Source organism: Spea bombifrons, chromosome 10, assembly GCF_027358695.1.
Source record: "Spea bombifrons isolate aSpeBom1 chromosome 10, aSpeBom1.2.pri, whole genome shotgun sequence".
Lineage (NCBI taxonomy): Eukaryota > Metazoa > Chordata > Amphibia > Anura > Pelobatidae > Spea > Spea bombifrons.
Window position 1 is genome coordinate 34863342 of NC_071096.1, and position 24861 is coordinate 34888202.

General features: G+C 40.3%; 1 protein-coding gene across 2 annotated transcripts; it reads left to right on the plus strand.

Moving 5' to 3' along the window:
• Positions 1-1054: 1054 nt before the first annotated feature.
• LOC128467678 (solute carrier family 66 member 2-like) lies at positions 1055-20979 on the plus strand. 2 transcript variants are annotated; one of them, XM_053449353.1, is made up of 5 exons: positions 1055-1294; positions 3526-3736; positions 4946-5079; positions 8894-9110; positions 20781-20979. In XM_053449353.1, exons 1-5 carry the CDS (start codon positions 1180-1182, stop codon positions 20947-20949), a joined length of 846 nt encoding a protein of 281 aa, XP_053305328.1. In that variant the 5' UTR covers positions 1055-1179; the 3' UTR covers positions 20950-20979. The 2 variants fall into 2 exon arrangements, with proteins under 2 accessions (XP_053305328.1, XP_053305327.1); XM_053449352.1 differs by lacking the exon at positions 20781-20979 and adding an exon at positions 14124-14539.
• The last annotated feature ends 3882 nt before the right edge of the window (positions 20980-24861 follow it).

The following is a 24861-nucleotide window of genomic DNA, read 5'->3' on the forward strand; positions in this document are numbered from 1 at the left end:
CTTATTGTACAAAACGTTTGTCACTCCCTTTACTAAAAATGATTCCTTTTCATGGTAATATCTCTGTGCGACCCCCCCACCCCCCACCTCATACAGAGGAAAGGTATTACAGGGAACATAAATCACGAAATAAAAACTTTAAGACCCTTTTTGTCCTCGAGTTTTAGAAATAAACATATTTCGTAAGCGCGTTTCGCATATTATGGATTCAGAATGACATATCTCAATAATCCTGCCAGTACCCAATTAAGACACCATTAAATGTTTTAAACACCCACACAGAGAATGAGCAACTGTATTTACTTGGCTTCATTGGTGTGATCTTAAAAAAAAAAAAATACTTGAGAAGCATTAAAACCTGCTGATCGAGTATGAAAAAAACCCCCAGCACAAATGATTTAATTTGATTTCACCTACAGTTACACGAGGAGCCCATTGCTGTAAATCCCATTTAAATAGAGACCGCAGTGTATGTTTGAAGGTCATTCAGGTCGCGTGTACAGAAACTTGGCTTTTTTATTCTGCATCGTGCATTCTTGATATTAAATCAAGCTCAGGAGTAGGCGTTTTATAAGCATCAGCTCAGAAGCACTTCGATAGTGAGTAGAAGAAATGCTTGGGGTCCCGACAGCCCATTCGGCTGCGACTCCTCAGGGGGTTTACATTAAGTGTTGAGCCAGCCTCGGAGTCGGCTCCATATTCTATAGCCTGGATGTCGTGGCTTCGCCGTCTAGAGCTTTGTCCTTGTAGTCTTCGCAGCCTTGGTGCCTTTCCTACTTGAACACAGATGAACTAACCTAGCTAACCAAGACATATGATGTGACTCTGTTAGAAATGACTGATATAGGATTACCCTATGTTGGATTTAAAGACCAGATCATTTAAAAATATACGTTTCGACATACCCAGATTCTAGCTAAACGCAGCTACATATTTCACTATATTACACAATCCTGCTTTAAATGCCAGGAAGCGTGAACCAAATGTTTCACTAACTTTTAACCCCCTTTCTGCTGAATTGCCCCGCGATGTGTAGCTTTAACATTCGCAGCCATACAGTGTGGGTGACGGCATGTGTGGTATCTGCGTGCTTTGTGGCCGGGGAAGCTGTATTAGCCTCTCTTGCTCCGGATCATGCCCAATGCTGCTAACTTGTAATTCCATCCTGAGCAGGAAGTTATGCTACGAGCTGTTTACATTTTCAGCGATTCCTCCTCCTCCCGTCCAGCCCAGACCTGTCTGACCGAAATTTCAAAACTCCATCATCCAGCATCCTGCGGGAGTCAGCTGCCCGGTGAGTATTACCCCTCGTAGGGCAGACATACCGACCCCCCCGCTACAAATGCCTTTAAAACACAAGCTGAAGACAAGGGAGACAGCGTATGGAATCAACCTTAATCAAGAAATTCACCACCGGTACACTGTACACCGAATTTAGATCATTCTATCTACTAAAAAGCGTAAATTCTTGCTGGAAACAAACTATTTACGAAGCACGTTATTCGTATAGATCGTACGACAGACAAGAGCGATAACAATAGTAGAACCAGTGGGAGAAACAGTTTACTGAAACTTATAATTGTTTTAAAACTAATAAAATAATGAATGGAATGAAAGGAATAAGTGTCAAAGTATAATTACACAGACAGATAAAATCCACACGTTTCACCCTACTTTGTAACTATTTCCAGTAAAGGATCACAGTCCTGTGATTTCTCGGCGTGTTCTTTAGCGGGTGGGAAGCAGCCCCGAGCGGAATAAATAGGACAGACGGCCACAGACTGATGTTATTATTGCAAAGAGAAGTGGCTGGAACATTTATTTTTGTAATCGGTTCAGGAAACTCGCAGACGGCCCTTCCCCGCTGACGGTGTGTCGGAACTTGTTTTTGCAGAAGGATTATTTTGTGCGTGTTTTACGTGGCTTATAATCGTGCTCTTTGTGTGCTTTAGGCAGTTTATAAACAGGACGTACATTTGTGCCCGCTTTTAGACTTAATGCATGGGGTTATTAAACATAAATACAAACCTTTTACTTAAAAATCTGATCTCCTGTATCCATGGTGATTTTTTTGTGTGTTCAGAGACATGTTAATATCTCACATTTGTTATACAGAATCTCTGCCGGGCTACTGCTCCGGGGATCCACTACTCTGTACGTCATTTACCAGTCTGTTATCCTCCGGGTCGCTGTGCTGGCTGCTGGTGGAGCTCATCAGTTGTAATGCCCCTGAAGGTTAAGGTTTAAAGCCGGTGATTGTACATCAAACACTAACCTTAAAGGACATACGTACCTGTGTCATGTTGACATGTCTGGGATTCCTCAGCGATTATTGTTTGCGTACAAAAAATGGAATCAGAGTAGCGGAGGGTTAGTCGGCCTTCAAGCATCACTGGAAGCTGCAATAAAACTTTTAAAAATGTTTTGCTTGGGTCAAAATATCATTGATACATCTTATACAGAAACATACCTGTACAATAGGACTTCCTAATGCTGCCCTCTATGGGGCAGAATCTCGTCCCCCTAAAGAACGATACTAATGATTCTTTTCTTATCCCGTTCATTGGGAAATGTCCCACTTTAGAACCGAGTCCAACATGTAACAGCAAAGCAACACGGAAATTGTACTTTGATGGCAGCTGCGGAGCTACCCATGGCTACTCCTGCCTGAATAGTTAGCTAAGGGTACTTCGGAGCCAAGTATAAGGAGACCAAGGCCACTATACCGTATGGGGCCGTATAGACCTTCTACACGCTCTAACAGCGCAACCCGATCTGTTACAGCAGATCCTGATGGCAAATAACGCATGAGGAGAGAATAATGTGCGTCGGATGGCAGATAGGGGGAGCAGGAGGACAGGGCTGGGAAGCAGTGAAGCAGGCAGTGCTGGGCCAACGTAGATAGAGAGGTAGAACAAGCAAGAAGGAAAAAAAGGATGAGAATCAGATAAAGTAATGTAAAAAAAAAATTTATTAACCTCAGTCGTTCTGCTTGTTTTAGAATTTGGACTGAGTTTTGTCCCATAGTTGATTTGATTTTATTTTTTATTTGTGTAGACTTTTAGTGCAAACGCTTAATGGAAACCGAGCCCAAATTCACCAGCTTTCTACGTCAACAGGTTTGATGGATTGGTTAGCAAGTCGGACGAGACACAATTGGAACTAATGTGAGGGGAGTCCATGTGTGGGTCCAGAAACCACAGGAAAAGGGTCTCCCGTAGCTTTTACTTTATACAAAGTACAGAATTATACCAAACTACCTCAAACTTTATATACTCAACAGTAATGTCTATATACAGTATACTATAGTATGAGATATTCAATATATAAATGATCAAGCTATATCACCAGCAGTTTGTGGACTCATAACCAGCTAGTGGCCATCACAGGTGGCTGCTGGCCTTTTGAAGAATAAGATGTAAGGACAAAAATGTTAACAGATTGGCATTCCAGGTCTATGTGGTTCGATTCAGTTTGACACTTGGGCTCTAATGATGAAAGCTAATCGTGCAATTTTCCTTCCAGGTGATAAACGTGTGGACATGGACCCTGGAGATGTCACAGAGGACGGCTGGCCATTGTTGTCTTGGGTCTCCTCCTGCTTTATTATATTTGGTGGAGCGTTACCGTACATCCCACAGTATCAAGAAATCAGGAGGACGTCAAATCCCGACGGCTTCTCTACGTTGGTTTGCCTGGTACTACTGGTTGCAAACATTCTCAGAATATTTTTTTGGTAAGATATAATCTTATTTTACGCTGCATGGCTCTTGATGTGTCCTTGGCTGCCACGAACCATCAGAAGTTATGCAATCTGCCCTATGCCAGAACACCTGCGCATCGGGGGGCACCCTCACATTTAAAGAGTTATTACAGTAAAAGCATAGATATTGGCAGGGGATTCATGATGCAAAACCGTCACGGCTGACCTATGACCTTGTTTAGTGAGCAACGAGCAACGAAGCAAAGGAGACTCCATAAACGTTTATATTTTAAGGCATTTTTACGTCAATGATTAGAAATTTACACAAACAGGGGTCATCTGAGGGCAGGAGGAATCAGCCATGAGGTTGGTTTGTAAAACACTGGCCAACATGGGAATGTTAAGAGCCACAATCCATGGTGGAGAGGGGAGAGGTCTGAATCTCACCCCAGGAACCTTTTAAATGGTTCCAAAATCTCCTGGATGGGTCAAACCTACCAGAATAAAGTTAAAGATTTGCATTCATAAAGCGCTCTGTTAACCCTATCAAGGTTACGGTAACATTTCGTCTTCATAAACCAGTTACAATAATAAAAAGACTGCTTAAATGATCATTTTTATTTAGTATGGATCTATGTCACCCTCCTCTTCACTGCTGGTCATGGACCCGCGTAAGGCGTCGAGTGACATTAAACGGTTTAAAATTTACTAAAATGACTTTTAGCAGCTAGAACATCCTGTTGTTCTACTAATTAGTGAATTTATTCTCGTCAATTTATATCCTGTTGCTGTTGTAATTATGATATCTGATGACATGTATATTCAACATTGCCGGCGAAAGATTTTTTTTTTTTTTTAATGATTAGCTTAAAATCATTCTGCTTGTCTCAGGGCATTTAATTAAATGCAATTCTTATAATTGTCATGATTCTTTGAGCTTCCAATTCCTTCTCCCAAATTATTTTTGCCCACGAAAAATGCATTTGGAATGAATACGAGTCCCGTTAATGAGTGGCTTCTGATCTCCGTGCCAGTGATAAGGGCCGAGCGCGTGACTGTAGAATACTAAAAGAACAGATAAAGCTGGCGTCCTGGCTATGATTTATTATTCCGTGTAAGAAATTGTGTGCTATCAGTGAAGGCTTTGAGATAAACATATATTCTGAGATCTGAAAAGTTATTTAATTTAAAATAAACTTTTTTTTCACTTTATAAACAATAAGTATGTGTTCTCCCCTCCAGGTTTGGGAAGTTTTTTGAGTTCCCCCTCCTGTTACAGAGCATCCTTATGATAATCACTATGTTGACCATGCTAAAGCTGTGTTGCTCAATGCAGACGGCCAACCGCGTCTCCACCAAGCGGCATTTCTTCACGGGTAAGAGAAACGTACCTTTTATATTTCATTCAAAGGCCAAGAGAATGGGAATCCCTTAAATAAAACATGTCCTCCCATGAATCAGAATGATCAATACGGAAGCCGAGGACCGGCCACGCGGTGAAATACCTTAACGTATGCTTTTGTTAGTAGCTCATTTCAAATTCCAGGGTCTCCGTTCCGCCCGGGGGACTTTCTTCAAGGATCCCCGACAGGTTATTGATTCCATTCTAATTAATTTGCTTTGACAGTTTTCATCGATTTAACACAATAAAAGAACATTTTACTTACAAGTTATTAAAATGACTGTTCCTGACTGTAATCACCTGACTGTATATCAAATATATGGGATTTTTTTCTGTCTGCAGTTCCATCTTTGATTAATTCCCTAAAGATTATTAAAGCACTTGTCTTTTATCTTTGTTTTTTTTAACCGAATAGTGCTGCCTGTTTATTTGCAAATATCACTTGCTCTTAATCCCCCTGTCCTCATCAACGGGGAGAGTATTTCACCCTTGACCGGTCCCAGCTGACCAGTCAGTAAAGCGCCGTCCCCGTATGAAATATGACTGATCTATAGAGTTTTAAAGCCTATCGTCCTTTTATTGCTCGTAAAAACTCACCGGGGTGTCACAAGGAAAAGACATCATGATCTTCCATTAAAACCACAACCCAGCTATCCTTACTGGTTATTCTGATGCCCTCCATTGTAAGAGGGGTGCATGTCATCAAGTGTCCAGTGGGGCATAATGACAGGAGGCAGTGCTGCCCCAAGGAAAATCGGGACACTTGGCTGTAGTGTTAGGTGGCCTTATGATTGACAAACCGATCCATACTGCATTCAACCATCTCAATCCTCAAAAATGCTAAAAAAAATCACTATGCAATTGAAATGAAAGCTCATTAAAGTGTATTTAGATAAACATGGGGTAGTCATTTCCGGCTCGACTTTCTTTCTCTGGCACTTTAATCTTTAGGTTCCAGTCACAGACCTTCAATTAAAATGATTTTAGAGGGTATCACATTAACGTTTCATAAAGCAGCTCCTCATTAGGATAAGACTAATTAGCCTGTACTAATTGGGTGATCAGATTAAACAATGCCTGCCGCAGTTGACATCTGATATTAACCCCCATCTTGGAAGGTATACCCTGTAATATGTACGCTATGCAGATAAGCCGCTCTAGCATATCGGTGTCAATTAAAAGCAACATGCTGTATAATCACGGCTATCACAGGTAGCCACTTCCAGGGTAGTATGGGGTATACGAGGTATGTATTAGTCCCCTTCTGTTACAGAGGGGTAAATATCAACCCCTTCATACCAACTGGGGGTAGAAACCCTCTTAGAGGCATGAAGATTGCCCCGTTTCTCTGTGCCCTTGAAGTTGGCTGTTGGTGCTACTTTGCTTTCCTCTGGAGAGACCTGGGTGAGGATTGGACCAAAGTCCAAACAACCACAAAACAAATTAGTTAGGTATGGAAACCATTAAAATAGCCAATCAACCAAACACGTTTTTTTCATTGACTAGAAGTTATATAATATGCCTTACGCCATCACACCTGCGCATCTGGGGCACCCTCACATTTAAAGAGTTATTCATAGTAAAAGTAAAAATATCACGGCTGACCCGTGACCTCGTTTAGTGATAGCCAATGAGCGATGAAGTGAAGGAGACTCCAATAAGCCTTTTATGTTTTAAGGCATTTTTACGATAACACATCCCAGGAACATTTTAAATTGCTTCAAAATCTCTTTTCACATTTGTATGGATAGGTGAAAGCTACCAGAGTAAGAAACACAGAAGAAATGAAAGCGAATGAATGAGTAAAATTCATTACAAAATTACACTAAGAGCCACCTCTCGCTGGTTAAGTGTTCAGTGTGTTCATTGCCAGGACCCGAACCTCTATGTTTTAGGAAGCATTCCCCTTCCTCAGGTGAGAAAACCAAATACTTCCCACGGTGCAGCTTTTTACAATCATTACGGTTCAAAGGATACAGGGATAGCCGAGTGTTTCAATCCATCAAAGAGCTTTTTAGTTTTCACAAATGGAGATTTTTATTGGCAAGTAAAGCTATGGCCATAAATGCTCGCCGCTCAGAGCCGACTCTAACAGCAAGCAATCGCGATCAGAGCCCGATAAATCCAGACAAACTGGAGCACATTATATCCCGTCATAACGTTATTCAAGGAACCAAACATAGACATAATAAGGTGCCTCAACAGAGCTTACAATCTACAGACGAACCCAGATTTAAGTAATGTCATCAGAATACAACCTACAGACCGTTATTTATGCCCAATGGATAGTTACAAAGCTTTTTCATAAGACCGGTAGGGGGCCTTTGTAAACTTGTTCCTATCCGTGCTCAATGTTGATATTGATAGGGAAGAACAGCTCATCATTTAAGTTTCAAAGGGTTAAAGCCATAGTTTCCCCGGGGAAAGCAGTATATATATATATATATATATATATATATATATTTATACTCACCATGTGATCTGGGGTTAATTTATCTTCCTCACTATTAAGTGTTTAATGGATTGTATAAAATTCAGCCTATCCTGCGTACAGACGCCGGAATTATTTTAATGTATATTCATTAAAGATGTCAGTGTTCCCCGTTTGAGTTGGTGAGATTCCCCCCCTAGCTGGCTTTAGAGTATTAATAAACGTGCTTTTTGCGGTAAATATCCCAGAGAGGTTTCCCGTTCGCCTGGGTTCCCTGTAAGCTTATATTAGATGTCACTTTACCGAGATTACTATTTCATTTCACTGACGGTAACATTTAATTGATTTCATCATTGTGAAAGCCACTGACCATCCCATAAGAAAGCAGAAGAGCACACGTTTCTATCAATCTAATGGTTCAGAGGAAATAAAATGGATCTATTTTAAGAAATACATAGTAGGTATTGTATATAAGCGCGTGACAGCATGGCCCCCATAGGCAAGCACGCTAGTAAAGGAAACAACGTAGCCATTGCTTTTAAGAGCCAGGTAATGTCTCTTTGCGAAGTTCCTTGAACGTCTTTCCCAAGTCCTTAGTCTGTCTCTTATGAAAAACTTCAAGCTATGTAACTTTAGAACGGCGTGTAGCGCACATTCATTGTTTTTCTCACAAATCAGTTTAATTTGGGGGAAAAAAGACAACTTTTCACTTCTTTGGCTGTTTTGAATAATCATTTTACTTCCCGGGAAGCTTTCATTGAAAAAGCATCTTCAGTCGTCTGGGTAGCAAAATTATCGAATGCTTTTACCCTTCAAGAAGATAATCATCAAACAGCGAGGAATCCCTTTTGTTATGATATACGACAAACCTGGTATAGTTTTGAGGTAGCACTTACCCCGCTGGGCCACTTACCTCTAAAATAAAACATTATATGAAGACGCTGGTTCTTAAAATCATCATGTTGGAGGAAATTGTTTGAATTATATAATGAAATGGTGTAGAGCGTTACATTATTTCAGCGAGAGACACAAACACATTGATACGAGTCCTCACATTTTAGGGTTTTCTTGAATGAAGGCTTCATGAATGGTGGGTGATGGTTGGGAGACGGAAGACCATTAGAAACAGATGTTTGATGCACTATAAAGTTGAGTTGTCTTGGCAAACCGTCAAAAGGACCACTCTAGCGAAGGCTTCCTCTGCTTTATAGGAAATTCACTTTACTTAATCTCTTTGGTGGAACTCAGTGACGATAATAGTTTGTTTTGAAAGTGGACAGGCGTGTAGTTTGCCCACAAAGTGATGATCATGTATGTATGCACCATCGTTCTAGTATCTACCTGTTTTTGTCTACAGATTTTGAGCCTGCGTACTTTTGGAAGTGGAGTCGATTTGAAGATTACCTGCAGTTCGTCTTCTCCCTCACCATCTCAGGCGCTCTCCTCACCTATGTCTTCCTGGATGTCTCTACTTTTGTGGAAGGCATGGGGTTGGTTGCTCTGTTGACGGAGGCAATGCTCGGTGTTCCTCAACTGCTGCAGAACTTCAAGAACCGCTCCACGCGAGGAATGAGGTAAGATGCAGCGAAAGGGATTATTATGGTGTTTAGATAGTTTAATGGAAGAGAAGAAACCTCCGATTATCTGTAAATGAAAAGGTACCATGGAAGACAAAGTCCCTTTGGACATCCTATGTTGACGATACATTGTTACCTGTTTTACCTGTTGAGATGGCACTCGGTGGTTGTAGGTTATCATTTAAGAAGTGCATTTACGTCTCCGTTACATGAACGCTCCTCCTTGGTTATTAAAAACAAGACCAAATAAAAAGGTAACCATTTACACGGAATGATTTAATTTTATTAAATTAAAACTCAGCCTATCCACAGACTGAAAAAAAAAACAAAAGGGAATAAAAGCATAAAAATGTAAATTAACTAAAATATCTTTACAAACCTTACTTTAATCAATATAAATAGATAGAACGTTTCATCAGTTTACAGACATGTTGAACTGAAATGCATGATATCAGCACAAGAGATACTCGCAACCACCGCTATCCAGAGCTTTTCTGCAAAGGGAATCGGCTACCTTACAAATGTTTCTCAGCTAGCGGGGAAGCAATATAATTAAACCCATGGCAGACCAATGGAAGTGGGCTTTTAAAGGGTAATAAACAAAAGTTCTTATTTTATCTATATCTCTCTATATATAAATATAGATCGGTAGATATAGATAAGACAAGATGTAAGACCTGTCAAAGTAGAGATGCTGGAAATGCACAAAAGATTATTCAGCGATGTATAGATGGGTAAAACCATACTGGAAACCAGACTTGAGTCCGCCATGATCTAAACAATGCTTTATGTACCAACAATAGCCCACTTCTGTACCTCATATGCTTCTCCAACCAGCTCGGAATACAAAGACATTATTCACAAGTTTGCCTGTTGAGCGCCTGAAAGGAACATTAAGGATTATGAACCCTCGGGGTGAACCTCCGTTGGCTCGTTCAGACTGGCAATCTATCGTATGGAAGCAAAAAACACTTTATAGACAAAAGGAGTCAACATCATTTTTTCTAGTCTGTGGCTTTAGGCGAATCTCAAGTGACACATTTATGAGTACACAAGCCAGTCTAATAAATGTCATATTTAACCACATAAATAAGGATGAAAAAATAAACTCAGCATACAAAATCCGATGCATGTACCATATAAATGTGTCACGGCTAGGCACAGCATTAGCTAAACTCCTACTGATTTGTATGCTTGCCTGGAAGGCTTCCCCTGTGAGACGGTTTTAATGAAGCTTTGCGGCAGGCAGAGAATTAGTGACTTCCGTCTGAGTCCGTCTTACCGCGCAGTCTTTGAAGCCCAAAGGAATAGGGGTTCACTTAGTACCGAAAGTTTAATGCTGTAAAAACCTTAAATAACAACACACATTTCTTTATAAAAATATACATACGTTAGGGTCTTCTCAGAAATATAAAGTGGGCTCAATGTCCCCTTGTTAGTTGGCTGTTAACTTTGGGAGTGCATCCAAAATGCAAAGACACAAAACCATTACTGGTGGCATGAGAAGAACAAATGGTGAGGGATCTATTTATTCCTGGTTGCTTATTTAGAGCTATCCTTGTATTCTGGTCGGTGAAACCACCTTATAATATTCCTGCAGAGCCTTATGAGGGAAACCTTTAAACTCCTTACGCATTTTGTGGCCAAGCCTAAAATGCTGTGGATGCTATGCCTGTACCAATGTGAGTGCAGAGGCTTTACCTGCTTTTTGGGTTTATTCCCCCCAAAAAAAAGAATTCATTGGACCGATCAGCCCCATCAAGTACATGATTAAAAACACGGTTATATAGATATTCACCTGGGGTGAACATCGCCTCCGCATGGCTTAGGATGTTTGCTCACCGAGCAGCTGGGACAACAAAGAAAGAGAAGCTTGGTGGATCCTAACAAAGGTAGCTCAACTGCAAATATCCGCTGGGTTCCTTTACATCCCGAAGCTCTCGATGTAATTTGCGTTGGACTCCCTAGGGTATTTTGTGCATGTTCTGGCCATGTGTGAATAGATCCCACCGGCTGACATTAACTAGTTAATTAAACCAATGAAATCCTGTCAGCTGCAGACGAGGAACAGTTTATACACCATTGGAGTTCAGAGAAGGTAGATGGATGGCCCATATGTTTTCATTACACCTAATCTTTGTCCAGCTCGGTATAACCTATTTTGCGATTCATCAATCAGGTTGAGCAGCGGCAAACATGCTGTTCAGTATGTTATTTCTGTGGAAACGCACCCCACATTGTACGGTAAACATGACGATAGGTGCCGGGGACATGAAAGCCGGTCGATAATATTCAGTGTCTCCGTTGATATAGTGCTTTGGAATCAGACAATACAATTAGTAGGATTGGGTTTTCCATAATCTTTTCTACGAATTTGTTAATGTCCAATTCCACAAAAAAAAAAGGATTTTAAATGTCTATAATAAATTACTTTAAGGTGTGAGCTAACGCGCTTCAATCACCCACATCGTCATCTTAAACTATACAATATCTTCAAAGTCATAAAATAAGAAGGTTTTTTTAATCTAAAAAGCGTCTCGGTAGTAGGGCAGTTAATTACGTCAATTCGTTAGAGTTTACTCAGGTTCCTGTCCCCCGGGATGTTTGGTATCTTGCAGATCCTGCCTTCTTACAACATTCATGAAACATCCAAGCTTGTTTACCACATGAAAGCCATCTTCCTACTTGCGTCTCTGCCTTCTGCCTTTTTGAAGATCCACTGCCTTCTCATTGATCAAACCACAATCAATTCATTGCCGTGGTCTCTTGTTTTCTTTTTGAAGATCTCCAAACCTCTTTTTTATCCACATCCTAGTTATTTTGAGGGTAAAGTACCTGACACAGTAGTTTCCCCCAAAATCTTGGTAAAGTCCATGTCTTTGACACTTCTTAGGTGGATGGAGACCTCACATCAAGCAAATCATATGATGTATTATGTTTGTTTTTGTTTTTTTTTTGTCATCCAATGGCTTCCCCTCTCATTGGATTATTACCAAATTTAATTTGTCTGGAAAAGTCGATCAACCACATCTAATGATTCCATCGCAGCTAAGGAAGGAGGTTGCGTGTAATGAAACATCTGCATAATCACTAAATTCCATCCTGCTGGCATTTTTGTTAAACAAATGTTAGGAGATTATTGTTAATTAAACTAAGAAGAAGATTTTACCAGGTGAGTATTTTATCCAAATGACCGGGTTCTTCCACAGTGATAACAAACAGTACCCTACACCATGGAACTATCCTCAGTATGGAAGCTGTGGGGTAAAGATGATTATATCTAAAATCCATCTCAATAATATGGACAGAAGAACACTATAGCTATTATATTTTACTTCTTCCCACTCTCTGGAATGCACAAGGTTAATGTGAACTTATGTTGGACACCGACTAATAGAGCTATGATCACATTTAGACAACCAGACTACTTCTATATTCCGTCCTATGTTTATATTTATTAATAACGTCATCTGGACTGCATTCATAGAGCTCCAGTGGTGAGCTTTTATAGAGTTACATGATGGTTCCTCGGCGGAATCTTTCTGGTATCTACAAGGCTTCCACATCGTCTATCCAAAAGTTCCGTAATCCATCGGCCATAATAAGGGCAATTCAGATACCAAGTGCAAAACATGGAGCAGTCCTAATGGAAACCAATGGGGTTGGCTCCTGCTGGTTGTTTCATGTTTATCACCATTATTATTTGAATGAGAATGTTCCCGATAGAAATAAACATATATATTTATTTGTACAGGGAACTGAATTCATTCATAATAAAATGTATAATTTCACTCACCTAAATGAAGGAGTAAATTAAAATATGTTTGCATTTACACATTAGTAAGGATTATTATTATAATACAAGTATTCACCTAGATCATTTTTTTTTTTTCTTTTAGGGTAGAGTAAATAAAAAGAGAAATGAAATGGGTTAAAATCCTATTGAATTCTTGGTAGAAAGTCATTATTTTAAGAGTGCTTAGAAAATCATTAATGAGTTCTTGAGGGCAAAAGGCACCGAGGAAAAAAAACACGTATCCATTAAAAACACTTTGATTTAACTCATGCTGTGAAGAAGCTGATTTTGTGAGCAGCAATAATATTTTTCAAAAAGTTTTTCTTTTTCCGAAAGTTCTTAGTCAACCCGAGGCACGGTAAGCCACGATTGGAGAAAAACACGCCACGATATATATGTATGTGTGACAAATGTATGTGGGATGTAGAGGCTAGACGGGCAATTTTAGCACAAAGCTTGCTTTAAGGAGTCAAGAAAGTCCAGCCCTTTATGTATGGTAACTAAAACATGTCAGTAAATCAGTAGTAGTATTATTCCGTAAGTCAAATTATTATCTTATATACTACTTATGTCCTGTCTACCCATCCTACAGCGCAACATAATACGATCAAAGCGCTACATAATACGATAAAAAATATCTTAAAAACTCTTAATTAAACAGATACCCTTTCCAGAGTACCAGTTTAATTCCCCAGCCCTACGTTTGATTCTGTTTATGAGGACTGATTTTGGGGCACCTGCCTTTTCTTTAGTCCCGCTTAGTCAAACGTATAAGTCTCTGAACTGCCAGCTTTACGAAGCTTGCTCATTGAGCTTAGAAGACGCTGGACATATTGGTGGAACCATCAGACACCAGATGCGCTCGAAACAGAAAACGAAATGACTTGCGCATCCTCATGAATAGAATTTGAGGATAGAATCACAGTCGTCTTGTGATTGTCTTGTGGTTCTACAATACATTTGGATAGAACCGATTCAATCAACCATAATATCGTGGCGGCCAGGACGAGATGATACATTGTTACGTGAAACAATGTCAAAGTGAAGCAAGCCCCTGATGAGAGAAATCAAAGAAACTGGTATATTAACATGGATTTGGTGTTAGACTGTGGTGGATCCTCATCCAGCTGTGTGATAGACTTCGGTATATTCAGCGCTGTATACATGATCTGAATATTGTACTGAATTCCATGCCATCTTGTTTCTCTGACTAGTGTGAAGATGGTCTTGCTGTGGACGGCGGGGGACTGTTTCAAGACGGGATACTTTGTTCTTAAGGATACCCCGGCTCAGTTCTGGATGTGCGGGACATTGCAGATTTGCATCGACGCGGCTATCCTCTTTCAAGTGTTTCATTATAATCAGAAGCAACGTTCCAAGGATGGTTAGTGGGATTTCTGAAGGGAAGAGAGAGAAAGCCCACCGGTTACATTATTCAAGACTGAGAACGAATGCAGCTACCTACTGAAAAACCAAAGGAGACAAATTATACACTGTGTGCCAATTAAAAAAGAAGAGGTTACAATATATATTTAAAAAAAATACAGTTTCACAGCAGAACCTTCTTTCTATTTGGAAAATAAAAAGAAAACATATATTTATATTAAACATCAGACTACAGATTCTTTAATGCCAAACATATCAGCATGACATCTGTCCATTAATAAACATGATAACACAAGTTGGGTTGTTATGGGTTTCTATGGGATCACAGTTGTAAAGAGATCTAACCCTTGATGAAAGCAGAGGCTACTTACCTGGGTCCTGGACTTTGTGGGCAGCCTTCTTGAGTAATAATGCTTGCACTGCCAATATGTACCTAGAAGATACCTGTGAGACAGTCCGTTACTTTCGCTTCAAAAAAGTTACCAGGCATACAGCTCAACCAAAACTAATACTAATGAGCTGCTTCCTTCCAACAAATATTATAACTACCCACAAGCCACTGGAAACATTTCACAGACCAACAGAGAGGGTCAGTTATGGTCAGGAGACATGTGCAGTAAATCAGGATAAACATTATTTTTGATGAACAGTGCTTAGGGCAATTGTTCCCGTGCCTCTCAACGTCGGGAGTGTTGGACCCGAAACGCTGAGACCGAACAAAGAAGAGAACGATCGGGGAAGGGACTCGGACCGGCAGATAGGTCAGGCGGGTCAGTAGCGGGGTCAACTGGACAGCGCCAAGCCAAATCACCAGACAAGCTATGGAGGTCAAAGGAGATCAGCCAGGTCAGAATCACCAGGATAGCACCAAACCAGCAGACAATACCGTAATCAAATGAACAGGTCAATTATATCTCAAAGTATTCAGAGGTGTGAGGGAGGCAAGATTTATCCTTATCCAACACAAGGCTACATGGCACTGCCAAAACGATGGCTCGCTCTCCTGATTGACTATTAGCTGGCAGCATTAAAATAAGATGTAGACTGTCACAGTTTTTCATTGATTCGAGATGAAATTTAATAAAAAAAAATGTGTTGGGCTTTACATGTATACGTCATACATTAATGGCTCCCATGTCACGTGTTGAGTGAACCATTGACATATACATCTAGACAGTAGTTTTACTTAGATGTTCAGGAGCTTAAATGTTCAGGTGTGTTGACATTTTACCAAACTTGGGTCCCAGCATTTATATCTTAATCACATCATTAAGTGGACACTGTAAGCATGGGTTGTTCTACAGTACTCGCTGTGGCCTGTGCGAAGGGCCCTCACTTTGCCTGGGGCCCAATACCGTAGCCTAGGTTACCATGTTTTTAATCTTCATATGCTTACATATTCGTCAAAGTCACTTGAAAAGGAATATATGCTAATAATTTGGCTCGCTATCCCATGTATTATTTCCATCCCTGTGCTCTGATTCAGTCTCTTATCTTATCTGTCCCAGATGGCAACTATGTGGGATAGAATATACTGTGCCAGCAAGCAAAGAAAACATCTTCAGCTGCAAATGTCAGAGCAGACAACTACAGAATGAATAATGATTACTTAAAACAATATTACAAGAGTCCTTGTTGCATATTTATAGAATTCTGTTGGTATATGCAGTTGGCGCGGTCTGTATATTCCCTGTGCAAATAAGTGACCTTGCTTAGCATCATAGATCATTAACTTCGGTAGATTTATCCTTGACCCTTAGTTACAAGAAAAGATTGTCAGCTCTGCTGCCAGTTCTGGGGTAAAACCTGTATATAAATTAGAAAATAATCAAAAGTATATGGCTGCTAGAAGATTTGTTGCCAGGGTAATGTGGCTTAAACTCTCTGAATGACTTATAGGAGCTTTAGTGTTTCTGAGGAGTTATTGGTTGTAGCTTTCTAAGTACAAAGAAGAGGGCAGATCCTACCTTCAGCAGTACAAGGAAGAGGACTGACCCTACCTTCAGCAGTACAAAGAAGAGGACAGACCCTACTTTTACCAGTACATAGAAGAGGACAGATCCTACCTTCAGCAGTAGAAGGAAGAGGACAGACCCTACTTTCAACAGTACAGAGAAGAAGACAGACCCTACCTTCACTAGTGCAAAGAAGAGGACAGATCCTACCTTCACCAGTACAAAGAAGAGGGCAGATCCTACCTTCACCAGTACAAAGAAGAGGACAGACCCTACTTTTACCAGTACAGAGAAGAAGACAGACCCTACCTTCACCAGTACAAAGAAGAGGACAGATCCTACCTTCACCAGTACAGAGAATAAGACAGATCCTACCTTCACCAGTACAAAGAAGAGGACAGATCCTACCTTCACCAGTACAGAGAAGAAGACAGATCCTACCTTCACCAGTACAAAGAAGTGGACAGACTCTACCTTCACCAGTATAAAGAAGAGGACAGACCCTACCCTCACCAGTACAAAGAAGAGGACAGATCCTACCTTCACCAGTACAAAGAAGAGGGCAGATCCTACCTTCACCAGTACAAAGAAGAGGACAGACCCTACTTTTACCAGTACAGAGAAGAAGACAGACCCTACCTTCACCAGTACAAAGAGGAGGCCAGGAAGACAAACAGTGCTGTCACGAGGTTCCCTTTTGTAAATACCATAAGGCACCTCTACAAATACCCTAAGGTGCCATGGACGCTGCTTGCACCAGTAGCCCAGATGTGTGAACACCACAGTTACCACAACATGGTGATAGAGGAACACTGTCTTTATGTACAGCCTGGAGTATATGGACACAGTGGTGATTTCACCAAATAAGCTGAGAAGCTTAGAGTAGATGTACAGAAGAATGTTACTAAAGATATCCCATTGGTATCAAAGATGCCTCGTAGGCATCATAGGCAAGTCCCAATGCCTAGATTAAGGCTTGGTCTTAACTACCTTTTGAAACTAAACTCTAAATGTTCTAGCTAATATAAGTAATATATGTGCTCATAAAGCCACAGATACACTCAACTGACCCGCAATAATAATGTGTGTAGCATAGCATCACAACATCTTGAAAAGATTAATAATTATGAGCTTTGCTGTTGGTAAGGTTCCCCGCTCCGGCAGAGCGAATATAAATGAAGCTTCTATCAATATGTATAACATTAAACATTTGCATTTTATCTGGGTGTAAAACTACATTTGGTTAAATTGTTTTGAAAGAATTACAGATATTATTTTAATTGGAGACGGCACTTGATGCACTGCTCTTAATATCCGATGCAAATGTGTGTAACGTTCTTTGATCCTATAAACGTAGGTTTAGTGAGAAGCTCTGGGAGCAATTTACAAAGTCTAATAAACTCTGGTGATGGAGGTTTGGACATCTCCTGTCGAGCATTACAGGAGGTATTTTCAAAGTTATGTAGATATGTGAACAGCAGTAATACTTTTGCTTTATAGGATGATATCCTCTTAAAATTATAATGTAGGGAAATAACATGCAATATTACAATGTAGCGGTATAAAAAAAATAAGGTTTTCCGACTATGTGAAATTGTAGCCAAATGTTTAACATAAAATCTATGTATCTATCCTATTTAGCATTCCTTTCCAGTTCTTTGCTACGTAAAGCAGCAGATAAGATCGTTGTGAACGTATTTTACTGTAGGTCTGCAGAATGCTGAACATCTTTTTATTTCATTAGTGGAGGAACGCATCACAAATGTAATCATCTGAAGGAAATTAATTCCTGAAATACTAAATACAAAGGACGTCGTGAAAACGTGTTTTTTCATCGTGTTTTGGAAAACAATGTGTCTTCCTAAAGGCAACCCGAGCTTTTGTGTCTCTGTCTTACAATAGCCGCGATTGTCTGCTCTTAAGAGTATTCTTCGTATCGTCGCTCCGATCCATGAATACACAGAACCTCTCAAATTGTTCTGTTATCAGTACTTCTCATTCCTGGATTCTTTCTTACTGCCCGCTTTTTTTTTTTTTTATCAGATTATCAGATTTTTCAGTTACTAATTACATTTTTTTTTCTTCTACATTTATACAATGCAAATGTTTGCCGATTTGGCCTAATCTGATGTTAGCCATATATAGCTTTTCAGAGCATGGCTTCCCATATGCGTCATATAATATCAAAAGTGTAATACATCGCTACACGTGAGAATACACGTGAACTGGAACTGAAGTCGAATGAATGGAAAAGTAATCAAAAGCTATGCTTTAAAGGATGTTACAGTTTAGCCATTCTGGCCCATCCATTCGCCCTTTCCCCAATGTAGGCTGAAGTGCGTTGTGTGGATTGCGGTATACCCATATCAATGCATTTTGCTATGTTTACATCATAGACATCCATTCCTTCAGCGATTAATCTGTTTTAAGGAGGTCTTTGCCCTATCAATTACCCTGAACGCTCCAGCGTCAGAATGGAAAATTATTCATTGCATTTCCCCCTCTCATTCAGTTGAGGGGCATCTGGTGCATTAAAGTGGAACCGAAGCCTTTTTAGCAATTTCTAACCTGACCTTGGGAATTCTGTTGTCTTTGCTGTTATCATCTTGCATTTTCCATGTCTGAAGTAGCCTTTGGATATACAGACCAAAAGCCCAGTAGGGCGACTGGATGATGTGACAATTTTATGTCCCGCACAATGGCTTGGGACAGTGGTGAAAATGTTGCAAGGTCTTCCGTATGTAGTGCAGCTCATCTTACAATCCCATGTTTAATTAAAGTATGACAATTAATGCTCCCAAGCAAGCATCCGTGTTACTATATAGAGATCCATAAGCGCCGTGCCGAGTCCACACGCTGCATTCCCATATGCCACGTGCAGCACGAGATGATAAATCATCACAAAACCATGGAAAAAGAAAAATTGATGCAACTTGTTCTCTGCAAGCCAGCGTCCTTCCGAAAACCTTATAAATAGGCCCCGATGGGGCTAATTTAAAAATTGCAATGCAACTCCAAGGACGAGCAGCTCCCTATTACACAATGCAGCCTCGCAGGTCTGTATGCCCCATTTAGTTGCACCACCTGTTGCCCTTCTGTTGGCTTTTATTTACCGCAAGTGGGTTACGGAATCTGCTAAATGCCCTCTTTTTCTATTTCATAGGGAACCGATAGTGCAGCTGAACGATTCGATACAGAAAGGAGGCAATATGTCACTTCAAAATAACAGTAACAGTATGCTGCAATGTCATCAGTTTATTTATTAAATGGGGGTTTTATCTCCTCCAAAAAAGTATCACAGTGCGAGGTTACGCAGTTGGGCTGATTTATCCATACATCTGGGATAAATGACTCTGCAGTCCTATTAATGATCCCGACCTTGTATTTAAAGCATCCTGTTCTATCATGTGTGCCAATATATTTGGCGTTAAACACTTAAAGATGGACACCGTTACCCTTGAGAAATGGGACTCTGGGTTTTATTTTCACATTTTCTATTATGGTTGGTGAAGGAATTTGGAGATAAAAAGGTGATAAATGCTTCTCGGCTAATTGAATCCTGCCCTTTAAAGGGATTGTGTCCTATGTAACAGTGTGGGTAGTGCAGTGTACAAACACAGGCTTATTTATTCAAGTCTATTGACTTGGAATGACATCATCTCGACACCTGCTTTGTTTATTTTTCTGCTTTTACTTCAATTTGAATGTTTGCTCGATTATAAAACTAGTTGTTTTTTTTTCCTGAAAAAATATCATCTTTTATTCAGACCTCAGACTTGCCAAAATGTGGACACACTAATGAACGACCCTCACAAGATTTTGTACACATGAAATATGGATTAAATTACCCACCCGTATTACTGCCCCCAGTCCTACCCCCACAATGTGTGCATGAGTGAGTGTAAGTGTGCATATGAGTGAGGGCAGATGATCTGTTTGTTTATTGTTGATGAAACAATGTTTTATGGCAAAAACAAAACCATAGGATCATTTTATATTCAAGCCTTTTCATTTTTTTCTTTCAATAAGGTCTAAAGTTTATGGGGTCATCTTATAATCAGGGTTGCCTTATAATTGAGCAAATACGATATGTTTGTCATCTAATTAAATACTGAACACCTCTGGCTGATCATCCCCTTTCTAGGAGGGTCCATGCAGTGGCCCGTCACCTAATGGCGCAGTTGGCAAACTTCCATTGGGTGTCTCACCATGTTTTACCATGGTGGCGATGGAATGACCTGCTGCTTAATTTGCATTGTGTTGGGGCAGTTGCTGTGGGGGCATCTTGTAAGAACAGTGGTATGAAAGTCAAACATGTTTTTCGCGACAGTAATCTTCTTGGCAAATACCTTTACTCATGTGCTAAAGATGAGAGCCCTCTTGATTTGAATTAATGTGGTGAATTTCAATCACTGACATAATTTCGGTCATGAGCAATTCGTAAATCATGATTTTGATGTTGTGAGAAGATTAAAATATATATTTTTGGAGTAATTGACTAAAGAAAATTATCATATTTTTCACTTTTAGGCGTTGCTTCTGTCAACCTTGTCCATCAGCACTAATGAACTCTTGGCCTTCAGGAAGGAGTTGCCCCCAGTTGCACACGATCATCCATTGTCTGTTGGGAAGAAAGATACGTACGGCACACCTGTACCCAAGACAATACGTCAGTGACCAGATAATTAAAGGCATTTGAGGATATGATGAAACAACCTGCATCGGAAAATAGTGAGTAATGAAAACACGCACACATTATTCCCCAGGAGATCGGTAAAGATGTTTGACTTAACAGCTTGTATAATTATATCCTTTTATTCCATCACAAGCCCCCCAACTGTGCCCCCACATTGGAACTCTTCTCCCAAAATTGTTAGGTAACCAAATGCATTAATACAAGGAGAAGTACATAAAATGGACAAAAAGAATCCACAGACATCGTTTCTCATCACACTTAGTTTTAGTGTTTGTTTAGCCGCTGCCCGCATGGTAACTCTGTATCGGATACATTGAGCTTGAAAGTTTTATTTTGTTGCAAACACTATGAAGACAGCCTGACATGCTTCCTAGCGTTAATTGTGTGCCGGGAACATCGAGAGCTTTGGGACTTGGTGACAAGTAAATACTGCTCTGCCCGGCAGAGATCTCCAGGCATTATGTGTCCTGCCTTCCTGAAGCTAGTCCCAGACAGAGGGCAAAGTGTAGACTGACAGATCTAATGCAACCAAGCCGAGTCTCATTAAAAGTATACGGAGCATGGGAAGCACTGTCTTGGCCGGGTCAATAGCAATATTTGAATAAATAAAACACAGGAAGGGCTAGAAGAAAACTCCAATATCGCACCATCAGCATTCCAAAACAGGATCTCTCGCTTGGGCTTGTTGAGGCTATTAACGTTTGCCTTACCAAAACACTGCATGCCGTGCCAAGTTTAACTCCGTAAAGAGGTCTGCTTGACTATAACCGCACGGAATTAGCCCATAAAGCAGCAAACGCTTTAATGGATTTTTTTTTCACCAGTTTTTATTCTTCAGAAAATAAAACAGATGACTTTGTTACAAATGAAATGTCTCTGTGTTATAAAGTCGCTTGTTTCATTGCGTTCTCGCTCTGTTTTATAGCTGTCTTTTTCGTACCACTTGGAGTGAGCTTCTCATGCGGCAAATTGCGTTATCATTGTGAGATGTCACAGATGGCGTCTACCGGTTAGAGTTGGGTTTTAGGTATCGATTTTAGTTCAGACTTGTGCAATTCCGTCCAAGTATAGCTCAAAAGACTTCTAGCCTCCAGGAACTAGACATAAACAGGTTATAGTATTGTTCTGAATTTGTCATAGGACTGTAGGCTTTCTGGGAATTATGGGAAATGTAGTCCAACATTGAGTGTAAGCTCTTCTATGTTTTATAATTTGTTATTGCATCTTCTTCCCATCACTGTACTGCAGTATGGAGTGTGAGGGTTCTATACAAATAATGATAGCTATAATGACATAATTATAATAAAAACAAATTATAAATACAGTTTTAAATAGCTTATTATTTCTTTACTGGTTAACGGTTGAACCCCCCCCCCCCCAACACAAGCCAGCCCAGCAAAATTACCTAGGGAAATGATTTGTAAAATATAATAAAACCTTTATTACAAATCAGTAAGAAAACATAAACTTCTGTGAGTGGAGATTAATGAAATTGCTTTAATCTTCTGGCCACACAAAGACCTCCAAATACAATCAATGAATGGTTACAGAAAACAGTAACCCCTGGCTGATCAGTGTCGTTTTACGCCAACACATTACAAGGATATGCGATATAGTCCTCCGGAGGCTGCAGCAAAGGCCACCCTGGGCCAGCGGCCATGGTCCTTAACGTGATCAGTTGGATTGGTGTCAACACCTGAAGAAGAACATGGTTCCTACTTATAAGTTCTTTGTGAACTCTCAAGACATCAAAAAGTTCCGTACTCCTTGTTGTTATACTGCTGCCCGGCAGAGATGGTAAACTCTACTGTCCAGGTTTGGGCTATGCCTCGGTTTAGCCCTTTACCTACCAGGGTCTGACAGGGTCCTACACAGCAAAAGGAGGAATCGCGTCTTTCGTATTGCAAGGTTCTGTTCGATCACCAGGGATTATAATCTCCTCTAACACAGCGAGCAGCCGCAGGCCTCATTAAACAAGTCTGCTGGTAGCGTTCTCTTGAATTATCACTCAGTAAACCCGTCTTGTAAATGTGATATACAACCGTCTAGAGCACTTTGTTTGTTACAGCTCTTGCCTCTTCTAATGGCCTCCTACCTCAACATTATCGCCTTTAGCACCGGCATAATTGTGTTTGTTTTCAATGTTCTGTTGCAGTCAGCAGGGGGCAGTTTCGGGCTTTTGTGGATGGGGAGGCAAATGATCCTAGCTGGTCCGGAAATCTGGAATATTGTAGCCCCGTGGGCATTTCCCCCCTAAGTGGAAGGCGTTTGGGAAGCCACCGACTCGCACATCCAGCAGATAGTGGGAGAAACCTCAGCTGCTGCAATACCTCTTGGGGAACAAGAAAGTCTTATGAATTCATGGTGTTCCATGATTAACACCAACTTTATATCCCAAGAGCAATCCATTGTACGTAGCAATGACATCCTGGTCATGGTACATTGTATTTTCTACCCATTGTCCAGCTTCGGCATAAATCTTACAGCAGATATGGTTTTCATGACTGCTGATCTCATGAGTGGCTGCGGCAGCTCAGTCTCCGTTCTAAAGATCCTTTATGATGGAACTAATAAGAGTCGAAATACCTTTACAGCAATGAACAAACCACCTTCGGTTGGTTTCTACGCGCGTGGACAGCGATGGTGTGAGATGTCACTCTCCATCAAGCTTCACAGCGGCTCAGCGGGGTGATTTTACACCGACCTGAGATTCTGTCTGTGGTTTATATTCTAGAACGTCTACGCTCCGGGTTATCATAGGGCCAAACATCTCGCCATCGCTGTGTAGTCCCTAGCAATGAATGTACATCAGTCCATCATATTGTGATCGTACATTGGGTTAGTAGGTAGTCTGTATGTCCCGTTATGCGTTGCGTGGTCACGGTAATCATTGTCTATTGGTCTACCTGCTTTTGGTTAATTTGTGATCGGCGTCTTCTTGTTGGATCAGATGATTAAATGCCACATATAAGGGATTTAAAGCATTTTACATTTTCCTTTTTTTTGATTGCTGTTGCCGCACCGCCAGATGATTGTAAGCTCTCCTAAAGCGGGGAAACCATTCCACGTCACTGTGTCTGTAACATAAAACTGACATCTGCCGGTTCAATTATTGATCAGTGATTTGCATGCCGTTCAGACACGTTCCATTACAGACTGCATTCTATCCATCTTAATAAGATAACTCATTAGCCAATTAAAAGAAAACCATTACTCGGAGTGCTTCCGCAGTGTTTTAGACTGATGGATATTTGTATATAGTCTCCGTGTGTAATGATATAACCCCGTTTAACCCTTTCATTGCAGCCGAGGCCTTTTTACACGAGTTGCGAGAGTTCGGATTTCAGCAGTTTTTGCAGTTAAGCCGTAATTGTTTGTATGTTTTTTTTTTTTTAAGAACTTTTGCGTTAACCTCAACATCATATTTATAAATATTATATAAATGCTAAAAAATAAGACTATGATAATTGTGCTGTGATTGAGTCATTATTGGGTTTTATGTGGCTTTTTTTTTATCATTTTCTGTAGACTTTGACCAAAAATGGTTCATTATTTCTAAAAGCATCCTGTAATTGTAAATTTGTTTGAGCAGGGCCCTCTTCACCTGTTATATATTGCTTGTTATGTTCTCAATGAATAACAGCATTGAGAAAGAGAAGCGAGCAGCTTCTTAATAATCAGACATGCTTTGCAATGCCATGTTTATTTAAACGGCTCTCTGTCTCACGCCGATGTAGTAAATTAATGTTTCAGATCCCCAGATCAGGAGGCAGCATAAAACTTCCTGGCTTTAGACTGCTTTATGACGACAGAACAAATGAATTCATTTGCGTGTTTTATGGGCAGCCGGCGTTATCATGCATTACTTCTCGCTGATGTGAATACATACAGATTTACTGTACATTCTGGATAAAA